The 11,188-nt window shown below is 34.5% G+C and overlaps 3 protein-coding genes across 3 annotated transcripts; all 3 read right to left on the bottom strand.

The window, feature by feature from the left end:
• Nucleotides 1–843: 843 nt before the first annotated feature.
• LOC106356878 (proline-rich protein 3-like) lies at nt 844–2,365 on the bottom strand. Its single transcript, XM_013796598.3, has 2 exons — nt 1,549–2,365; nt 844–1,436 (listed from the first exon to the last, which is right to left on the bottom strand). Exons 1-2 carry the CDS (start codon nt 2,273–2,275, stop codon nt 1,108–1,110), a joined length of 1,056 nt encoding a protein of 351 aa, XP_013652052.3. The 5' UTR covers nt 2,276–2,365; the 3' UTR covers nt 844–1,107.
• Nucleotides 2,366–6,582: 4,217 nt separating this feature from the next.
• Nucleotides 6,583–9,187, bottom strand: LOC125576228 (protein transport protein Sec61 subunit alpha-like). The gene has a single exon (XM_048735697.1). The coding sequence runs from the start codon at nt 8,735–8,737 to the stop codon at nt 7,355–7,357; it is 1,383 nt and encodes a 460-aa protein (XP_048591654.1). The 5' UTR covers nt 8,738–9,187; the 3' UTR covers nt 6,583–7,354.
• Nucleotides 9,188–9,365: 178 nt separating this feature from the next.
• LOC106353319 (probable galacturonosyltransferase-like 7) lies at nt 9,366–10,916 on the bottom strand. The gene has a single exon (XM_013793064.3). The coding sequence runs from the start codon at nt 10,592–10,594 to the stop codon at nt 9,530–9,532; it is 1,065 nt and encodes a 354-aa protein (XP_013648518.2). The 5' UTR covers nt 10,595–10,916; the 3' UTR covers nt 9,366–9,529.
• Nucleotides 10,917–11,188: the final 272 nt, after the last annotated feature.

Here is an 11,188-nt window from a genome sequence, read left to right as displayed (position 1 = left end):
ATTCCTAGCGCACATGTCTCCAATTTTCAAATTCATTTGTGGGGACGAATGACCAACTTTATTATAAGGAATAGATATATATAACATGACGACCAACTTTTTTTGTTTGTAAAAAGTACAGTATTCGACTCTTCTTATCTTTCTATAATCCTCACTATTGTTTAAATGAAAACACTCGACCATTAGACCTAAATCGATATTTGCAATTACCAAATTTCAGGACTGTAGCCTATTGATGCGGTTTGAGTCGGTATGTAAAGATTATGGATTCTATAGATCTGATTTTATAAAACAAATAACAGTTGTTGGGAAAAAACCCGTTGTAGATCGATAGTCAGTGCCCGTTATTACACTAGTATGTGTTTGTACCGTTGATGTTTTATGAAGCCGTCGATACCTCGTTAGACACATATTTAAAGAGAGTATAATGAAAACGTTGCTTGCGTTAACATCTAGAGCAATCGTGCAGCAAGACCTGGTGCAAGATGATTATTAAACGTTGCCTACTAATTAGTCGTGCCAGCACTGCACTTGTCTGCAATATAAGGAGAATACCGATTCTATGATATCATATCCAAGGAAAAGAAAATGTTATATACAAGGGAGAGACTTGGTTGCATGATTAATATAGTGCTGATTCATTGTGCTCTTGTGATTTTCGGAACTATACTACACAATTATTTAAATTATATCGTGCAAAGCAATCTATGGTTAATGACTAAAGCATTAATAGACTTGTAAACTATTGTTTATTGGGGTCTATAAAGATATACAAATCGTTGTTTATGCATTCAGTAGACACGAGTCGACATAATAGCCACAAAATTACAAACAATCTCAAAGTAGCTTTATCATCAAGAAAAATTCTTATTAATATACATATTTATATATATATATGAATATGTTACTCTTACAATTTTATTAAATAAAATCGAAGAAAACATAACCAAAAAGATAGAATGCATTAGTAATGTAACGAATCAAATAGAATTGGTACAAAGAAACAAAGGACATTTTGAAGGGAAAAGTTTTCAAACAATAAATGGGTTAATGTGACCTCATATATAATATGCATGCAAGATAGTCATGATAATTATGTGATCATGATCAGTATTTGGGAGTGGTTGGAGCAGCCTTGTGACCAGTGAAGTAGAAAGGTCCGACGCTAAAGATCTTCAAGTTCTTGTCAGAGTGGTAACGGTATCCATACATCGACAATGGAACTCCTGTGAGACCCTTGTTGACATTGGTCGGGTTATTGCAAGTCTCGACCGGAGATGTGTAAAGTTTGACACGACAGTGAAGTAGGTCCTTGATGCTGGTCAACGACACATGGAAGTATCCCTTAGAATCAGTTGGATCGCTGTAGATCACAACATCCTTCTTGCTCTGTCCGTATGATCCTGGCTCGGAGCACACAATCTTGGCCTTTGCTCCTACATAAATTTAATTAAACGAATTTTCTGATTAGTATTTTCTTTTTTGATTAGTAATTTTGTTGTTTATATATAGATACTTTATTAGGGAAGCTTGAGTGTGTATTTATACCTTGGATTGGGTAGGTTTCGTAACCCTTTTTGCAGAGGATGATGCCATCAACAACTTTAAGAATCTCTGGGACGTATGGTTTGGTGGGTGGAGTGTAGGTTGGTTTTGGGACATAAGGAGTTGGAGGAGAATAGCTTGGAGACTTTTTGTAGACCGGGGGAGAGAGAGTTGGCTTGTAAACCGGGGGAGAGAGAGTTGGCTTGTAAACCGGGGGAGAGAGAGTAGGCTTGTAAACCGGTGGAGTGTAGACTGGAGGTGGGAGGGTTGGTTTGTATGCTGGTGGAGTGTAAACCGGAGGTGGAAGCGTTGGTTTGGTGTAGACCGGGGAAAGAGTTGGCTTATAAACTGGTGGAGTGTAGACTGGAGGAGGGATAGTGGGTTTAGTGTAGACCGGAGGAGAGAGTGTAGGCTTGTAAACTGGAGGTGGGAGGGTGGGTTTTGGTTTGTATGTGGGTGGAGTGTAAACCGGTGGTGGGAGGGTTGGCTTGTATGTGGGTGGTGTGTATACCGGTGGTGGAAGGGTGGGTTTGTGAGCCGGCGTAGTGTAAACCGGAGGTGGAAGGGTTGGCTTGTGAACCGGTCGTGTGTAAACTGGAGGTGGGTGGGTTGGTTTGTAAGCTGGTGGAGTGTAAACCGGAGGAGTTGAGGGGGAGTAGTAATCAGCTGTGGCTATGGTAGCCAAAGAGAGGAGGAAGCAAATGACCAAGGAGGCGCGTGTTACCGCCATTGTAGAGAACGTGGCCTACCTTTTGCCTTATGCTACCTCGTCTTTAGTGTTTGAAGTAGGATGAGAAAAAGGATTTCATCTAATGGGGTTTTATATGAAAATGTTAACGAGTGATGATGAATTTTATAAGAATATTTAATATTATCATCAATGGTGAACAGTCAAAATCAGGTTTTTGGGATTCATTTTAGTGTGATGCACGATCAAAAACATGCTCCCCAATTACAACATACACACGGTGCCGGCCGAAAGGTACATAAGAACTGAAAAGGACGTTAATTAGGCTCAGAGATTTTGATAGGTCCATTAACTAATAAACAGAAATTGAGAGGCCTTCATAATCCCAGCTAAACCAAAGTTGCAAGTTTCGCTGATGATATATTTGCCGTTTTCGTTGAATATTTACTCTAAGCATCAAAATATAATTGTTAGTTTATGAGTTGACAAAAAAAAATGTTAGTCCATGAAATCGAGATGTGAAATTACAGAATGAGAGTAGGCCTAAACCAATGTTGCATGTTTCGCTGATAATTCCTTCTTCTTTATACTAGGGATTAACCCGGGCTACGCCCGGGATTTTTATTTTTTCTAATTTAACTTGTTAAATTATTTATATTTAGGTTATGATATATATTTATATAAATGTTAAGATGCATATCATAATTAAAATTTATTTTTAAATTTTAACACGTTAAATTAACATATTTTTTACTATTTAAATACTTTTTTTGTAATTTTGTTGGCTATCTAGTTATCATATTTAGCAAAACTATCTGTTGAGTGTTGGAATAAATGTTTTAGATATTTAATTAAACTGCAGAGTATTTCTGGATCGACCACATGCTCAACAATCGATCGATCCATTAAAATATCTTTAGCAAAAATATCTTTTATTTTCTAATATTAAGTATATAAATATTCTTTTGAGTATTGTTTTTTTGAATTGTATTTTTTGATTAAATTATTGTATTATAATGTTTATGTAAATATTTTTTGTGATGTTTGAATTTGTGCTGTTCGTATACTTAACCTAGATGATATTGATATTTAACAATTTATTGTTTTCTAGAAATAGAAAAAGGATATATCAAAACGTATCTAATACTTGTTAAATGATAGTATAATGTAAATTACATCCATTTTTGAAAATAACCATTTGTTTTTTTTTTAATCAGAAATTATTATTTTTTAAATACATTGTTCATATATAATATAATAGTTTAAGTTTGGAAGATTAATCTATATATATAAATTATGTATATTTTTTAAAAAATAATTTAAGATATTGTATATTGAATAACTGAATAAAAGCTGAATTTCTTATCTTGAAAATCATATATTTATATTTTTGTCTTCATGTTATACTCACCAATCCATCATTGATATTTATAACTCAGTATGTTTTAAAAAAAAACTTAGTTTTAAGTAATAAACTAATTTAATAAATTAAATTCATCACCTATAATGTTCTGTAAACTATATTTGAAAACTCTCTAAAATTATATTTTAAGCATAATATTACTATTATTTAATTTAAGTTATTTTAAGCATAATATATGTTAAACCAACTTATATTATACTTACAATAGGACCATCCTAAACCGGTTAATAAACAAAAACAATACTAAACCAACATGAACCAATACCTGATTCGGCGAGGAAGGAAGTGTTTCGGGAATACGCTTGAATGGTTATTAACTGTAATGGTTTGATCATGAAAGAGTTAGTATGAATATTAACAATTAAATTATAGGTTAGATTAATTTAAATTTGTAAGAATACCTTTAAGTCTATGAAAAGCAATTCAATTCCCATGAATAAGTTTGGCTTTTGGAAGTTGCGGGTTTCCCAACAATGAATCCACCTTACAAAAAGTTCGTTGTTATAAAAAATCTCATTCAATGTCATTAAAAGTTTTTGGGACGGCAAGAGTTGATGGTGGAACCATTTTATTGCTCGAGTGCTTTAAAATTTTCTTTGATAGTGTGAGGTTGATGTTGATGGAATAATGAGTTTTATAGGAACTTTCTTTATGTAAAACTATACATTTTTTTTTGTTTAATGTGGTATTTCTATTTTTATATAATTTATTACCATTTTAAGATAGCTGTATATTTTAAAATAGATGTTTAAATCTTAATGTTCTTTTTCCATTTTTTTAAATGTTTATTTCTATTTCTTATATTTTTTATTTACGTAATATATATATTTTAAAATAGATATTTAAATTTTAATGTACTTTTTCCATTTTTTTAAATTGTGTATTTACTTATATTATATATTTTACATTTTAAGATAGATGTTTAATGCTTAATGAACTTTTTCCATTTTTTAAAAAAAATTGTGTATTTACTTATTATTATATATATAATTCATATATTATATATTGCCATTATTTACTTATTATTTATTTTCCTGTATATGTATTTCCAATTCTTGTACTTTTTATTTTACTTAATATCTCTATTTTACATTTTAAGATAGATGTTTAAATTTTAATGTACGTTTTCCATTTTTTTAAATTTTATATTTCCATTTGTTATACTTTCTATTTACGTAATATCTATGTTTTAAATTTTAAGATATATTTTTAAATCTTAATGTAATTTTCCATTTTTTAAATTGGGTATTTACTTATATTATATATTTACTTATTATTTATTTTTCTTTATATTGTGTATTTCTATTTCTTATACTTTCTATTTACTAATAATTTTATATTTTAAGATAGATTTACATTTTAAGATAGATGTTTAAAAACTAATGTACTTTTTCCATTTTTTTAAAATTGTGTATTTCTTTTTCTTATACTTTCTATTTAAGTAATATCTATATTTTACATTTTAAGATAGATGTTTAAATCTTGATATACTTTTTCCATTGTTTTTAAGTTGTGTATTTATTTTTCTTATACTTTCTATTTACTTAATATCTATATTTTACATTTTAAGATAGATGTTTAATATTTAATGTACTCTTTCCATTTTAAAAAAATTGTGCATTTACTTATTATTGTATATATAATTCGTATATTTATATATTTATAATATTTACTTATTATTTATTTTTTTATATATTGAGTATTTCTCTTTCTTATACTTTATATTTAGTTAATATCTATATTTTATATTTTAAGATAGATATTTAAATCTTAATGTATTTTTCTATTTTTAATGTAAAACGACAATGTTTAATAGAAGAACTTGGATAAATAGTTAAATAATTATATTTATGTTTTTTTTTATAAAATGGTAATGTTATATTATGGAGAAAAATGGTAATCTTACATATGTTTAATGTAGTTTTTCCTTTTTTTTATGCTGTATGTTTACATATTATTGTTATTTTTAAATGTAAAATGGTAATCTTACATATGTTTAATGTAGTATTTCTATTTTTTATGTTGTATGATTACATATTATTTATTATTTTCAAAATTGTATATAATGTTTTTTTTTACAAAATAGTAATTTTACATTATGGAGATAAGCCGTCTTTTTTTTAGAGAAAAATGGTAATCTTACATATGTTTAATGTAGTTTTTCTATTTTTTATGTTGTACGTTTACATATTATTATTTTTAAATAAAAATGTAAAATGGTAATCTTACATATGTTTAATGTAGTATTTCCATTTTTTATGTTGTATGTTTACATATATTTATTATTTTCCAAATTATATATTATGTTTTTTTTGTAAAACGGTAATGTTACATTATGGAGATAAACCGCCTTTTTTTAAGTGAAAAATGGTATTTTACATATGTTTAATGTAGTTTTTCTATTTTTTATGATGCATGTTTACATATTATTTATAATTTTCGAAAATTAGTAATATTAAAATGTAAAACTATATTTTATGCCACAAGTCATCTTTCGGGAGAAATTTTTTTTGCTGATGTGGACGCTCTATCGAACCTCAAAAGGTCCATTTTATTAGTATAGTAGTAATCTTACATATTTTTAATGTAGTATTTCCATTTTTTTATGTCGTATGCTTACATATATTTATTATTTTTGAAATTATATATAATGTTTTTTTTTATAAAACGGTAATTTTACATTATGGAGATAAGCCGTCTTTTTTTTAAGTGAAAAATGGTAATTTTACATATGTTTAATGTAGTTTTTCTTTTTTATGATGTATATTTACATATTTTTTATAAAACGGTAATTTTACATTATGGAGATAAGCCGTCTTTTTTTAAGTGAAAAATGGTAATTTTACATATGTTTAATGTAGTTTTTCTTTTTTTATGATGTATATTTACATATTATTTATAATTTTCAAAAATTAGTAATATTAAAATGTAAAATTATATTTTATGCCACATGTCATCTTTCGGAAGAAGTTTTTTTTGCTGATGTGGACGCTCTATGGAGCCTCAAAAGGTCCCTTTTATTAGTATAGATTTTTAAAATATTAGTTGCATTTAACTTCAAAATAATCTTGTAGACAAATTATTCATATACGAAGTATATAAAATTACCTAAAAGCTGAATTATCAAAAAAAATTATTCAATTATTTTTATCTAAAACAATATGATATTTTATCTAAATTCTCAAATTAACAGATATTTTATATGTGACTTCTCCTGAGCTATTCTCAATCCCAAATTTCTTTTTTTAAGGGAGATTTTTATCGAATTTATATTGTGTGACACTTGAAAAACAAATAGAGAAAGAATCAAAGTCCTATCTATTTGATTAGATAAAAACGTTAGGTAGCACGTAACATTGCGGTATTTTACTTTCTTACTATTATGCATGCTTTAAAAATCACTAGCTAAGGTATAATTTTTAGGTGTAATTCGTGACTTAACATTGCCATGTTGTCAGATGTAGCTGCATCGCCTCATCGGGTTTAAAATACATACAGAAAGAAAGAAAAAATATAGAGAGGAATAAGAAGAAGAAGATTGTTATTCAAAAAAGAAAAGAAAAAGAAGATTGTGATGTAGGATATATCGTGAGATCCTACATTACAAATGTGCATTAACAGAAAAAAAATACATGAAACAAGTTAAATCTTAAAATAGGAGTTTAATGTATATACAATATAATGTAGTGGCGACGGCTTCATGACTCGGTGGCTAGTTCCTTGTCAAAAGTGTCGAGAAACTGATATATGGTCGTGACGGCAAGCAAGATACCAGTCCCTGAGCCAATAGCTCCGGTGAGGTCAGCAAGAACAGTGAGTGCACCAATGCACATTCCTCCAAAGGCAGCTGTTGTTGGGATGTAGCGGTTAAGCTCCTTGTGTAGATTGGAGTCTCTGTGCCCATCCATCCACATCCCTTGTTTCTTGAGCTGCTTGGCCACGTCTCTGGCGGAGGAACCCGAGACTTCAATCCATGTCTTTGATAGAAAGGCACAAGTAGAGAGCATGAAGACGATGTAGAAGAGTGTGTGGCAAGGATGAGCAGCCAGGCTTGATGGAGCTGTGATCAAGTAAGCGAGACCACCGACTGGTGTGGGTCCTCTCCACTGTCCCAACAAGTTCACCAGGAAACTTCCGCTGAAGTTGTTGTAGAGAAGCTGAGAGATGAAGTAGAGATTTGAGACTAGAGCGGATTGGAGAATGATGGGCATGTTGGAGGTGTACAAGAGCTTGATCGGGTAGCCGCTGCCTTGTCGGGAGTTCTTTGACCAAACAGGTAACACAACGCGGAAGCCTTGGAGGTAGACGACGATGAGGAAGACCAAGACCGTTGCAAGCAAGTTTGTAACGTTTGGAAGGCTCTGTCTGAAGAAAGCTTGTCGGATGCTTGACTTGGTTATCAGGTTATGGAAGAGCGAGATCAACGCGCCTTCAAACTCCTGTCCAGACCGTCCGATGTTGTTGAACGTGACGGGGCTAAAGGCTTTCCATATAACGCTCTCGCAGAGGCTAGTCGCTATGAAAAGGGAGATCGCGGAGCCAAGACCATACCCCTTTTGGAGAAGCTCGTCCAGACACTGGAGGATGACTCCGGCAAAGACAAGCTGGAGCACGATGAGAAGTGCGTTTCCCACACCGAGCTGAGCAACTGGACCATACATACCAGAGAGGACGTATGTCACGGCTTGACCTAAGGCGATCAGAACGCCGAGAAGCTTCTGAGCAGCGTTCAAGAGAGCATGATCCTCCTCATCGTTGACCTGAATAATCTTTGAGCCAGTCAAGAACTGCATCACGAGCCCTGATGTGATGATGGGACCGATACCGAGCTCCATGAGGGTGCCACGGCTCGAGGCGAGGATGGCACGCATCCAGTAGAATGGATCCGCGCCGGTGGTGGAGTGGATACCGTAGAGAGGAAGTTGACTACAAACGAGAAACACGAAGAGAGTGGTCAGGGTATAGATGACCTTCTCTCTCAATGGAACCTTCTTCTTCTTCTCAAAAGCACTCTGCACTTCTGGCAGATACGGCAAAAACGGTTTCACCATATCCAACACACGAAACCCTCCTCTTCTCATACTTTCGCTATCTGCCTACGTTTAGGTTGCTAAAAAAATAGGTTTTATCTTGTTCTTTCTTCTCTTCGTGTGCATGCTTTATATAATAATTTTGTTGAGAATAATCTTGAAGATAGCTTGATCCTCAAGCTAACCTAAAGTTATTTGAAATAGGAAATAAATTTTATCTAGGAGTTATCTAGATAAGCTATGTTTATTGTGATTAGGAATATTTAATCAACTAACTAATCAGTAATCCCACTTTTTTTTTTGCGGTAACAAATGTCGAAATACAATGGAAGTGCTTTACTTTTTGGTTAAGAACCAACCAGAGGACGACAAAAAAAAAACTAAAGTGTGACACTTGATATAACTCCCCACTCATCAAAAAGTGTCAAGCATTAAAGGAAAATGAAGTAAGCAAGGAGACCGACACCATCGTTCAGCCAGAAAGTACTCTTCTCAAGTGTCGTGTCCATCTTCCCTCTTTAGCTTTGCCATGTTTCAATCATTTTCCAATCATCTTCCCTCTTGGACTTTAATTACTGATTTGGATTAGGCGATAAAAAGTAGGATAACCTTGACAGCTCTGTAATTAAAAACATGTGGTTAAAAAAAGTTATGTACAACGTAGTTCCCTCAACAAATCTGAATGTATCTATTTTTATGTTTTTATTTCATCCACAAACGACGAACAATCACAATCGAATAGAATACAGAGGAAGAACACACAAAAAGGAAAAGAATTAATGAAAGTTTCATAAACCAGCTGAGACTATAAACCAAACCCCATATGTAACAGAGAATCAATGATCAACGTGAGTGTCTATACAAATCATAAGGTGCCCAAAGAGAATCAAGTGGACAAGGCCGTCTCGAATCTAACCGGAACCACGGTTTACCACTCCCAGACCAATGCAACAAGCTAACCGGACCGGGATGAAGATCTCTGCAGCTCCCCTTCACGTTATCTCCACCGAGACCATGCTGATTCCACCGATGCTCAATCGGCGCAACCTCCCCGGCGAAAACGAGCAAGAACGGAGGCAAAGACCCCAGCTCGTAAATCCTATCGCTCTTCTGAACCTCCATCCACTTCTCTATCGCCTCCGTGTACCCCACGCGTCTCCATCTCTCGAGATCCATCACCATCACTCCCGTGTTGAAGTAGCACGGGCTCCTCCCTCTGAACGCAGCCGCGGAGAGCCGCTCGGAAGACCAGAACGCCGGCGTGAAGTACTTGGTGAAGTTCGCGCGGCAGTACTCCGGAGCTCCGATCGTTTTCGATCCAAGCCTCGTGCTCCAGAGCTTGGCGATGTCGTCGACGACGATCAGATCGGAATCGAGGTAGATCACGCGCCGCACGCAAGGCTCTAACAGATCGGCGAGGTAGTTTCTAGCGTAGTTCAACGGCTGCTCGAGCGATTGCCTCACGGAGGTGGAGATCAGCGTCCGTACGATCTCCGGATCGAAGTAGTAGACCTTGAATTTCAATTCGGGGAAGGTGGAGCGTACCAAGGACTCTAGGTCGGGCTCGGAGACGAGGAAGTGGAAGAAGACGCTCTCGGGGCACGACGAGTGCTGGAGGATCGAATTAACGGCTGCGATTGAGCCACGTAGGTACTCGAAATCGAGAGTAATCGCGACGTGGACCAACGAAGGGTTGCAGACGCTGGAATCGATGTCGATAGCGGCGCAATCGGCGGCGTTGCGGATCGCTGGGGATTTCCTGAAGGAGAATCTATGCGGCGAGGTTGGGAATCGGAGGTGGGAGGATCTGATAGCTTCGGCTGGGGGAAAGGATTGGAGAGAAGGAGATAGGACGATGATAGCCAATAGGACGGAGAGTAAACCGGAGAATCGCATGATTCGGAGCATCGGGCGGCGGCGATGGAGGAGGCTAGGGTTCCTTTGATGTCCGCGAATGTTTTTGAAAGTTCAAAGCAAAGAGAGAGAAAGGTGAGTGATGCATCTGACGGGAGACAAATCCAATGCTGGAAGTAAGAATCAAAATGGGATCGAAGATGACCTGAGAGGGGAGAAGAGGAATAATTTCGAAATCGGAAGAAGAATGAAGAAAGGCGCAAGTTAAGGAGGGGCGGTGCTACGGTGCGCCACCGTCTGCTCTTTTACGCCCTCTCCTCATTCTCTTCTTTTGGTTCTCTCTCTCTCTCTCTCTCTCTCTCTCTCTCTCTCTCTCTCTCTCTCTCTATTTTAGTAGAAGATGGAATAAGCAGAGAGCGAGTATTGTATTCTGCCTAGTGACTTTTCCCTATAATTTCTCCTCTGCTAACAAATAGATTGTATTCTACTTTGTTGTATTGTATGAAGGCTTTATCATAGACTATTTTTATATTTTGTCTACTGGCTAATCATAAATTATGATTGAATGAAACTGTAACGTGTTATTGAAATTTGACGTTTTTATGGAAGAATAATGTTTTGTATTTAGTATGCAAATACATTGAATTT

The sequence above is a fragment of the Brassica napus genome, chromosome A7, assembly GCF_020379485.1.
Source record: "Brassica napus cultivar Da-Ae chromosome A7, Da-Ae, whole genome shotgun sequence".
Classification (NCBI taxonomy): Eukaryota; Viridiplantae; Streptophyta; class Magnoliopsida; order Brassicales; family Brassicaceae; genus Brassica; species Brassica napus.
Note: the sequence above shows the minus strand (reverse complement) of the source record. Positions and strands in the feature narration are given on the sequence as shown.

What these genes read in the sequence shown, in the direction of transcription:
- LOC125576228 (XM_048735697.1), bottom strand. Translation starts at nt 8,737, where the DNA reads ATGAGAAGAGGAGGGTTTCGTGTGTTGGATATGGTGAAACCGTTTTTG.
- LOC106356878 (XM_013796598.3), bottom strand. Translation starts at nt 2,275, where the DNA reads ATGGCGGTAACACGCGCCTCCTTGGTCATTTGCTTCCTCCTCTCTTTG. An exon ending in CGAAACCTACCCAATCCAAG is followed by an intron (nt 1,437 to 1,548) that starts GTATAAATACAC and finishes AAATTTATGTAG; the next exon opens with GAGCAAAGGCCAAGATTGTG.
- LOC106353319 (XM_013793064.3), bottom strand. Translation starts at nt 10,594, where the DNA reads ATGCTCCGAATCATGCGATTCTCCGGTTTACTCTCCGTCCTATTGGCT.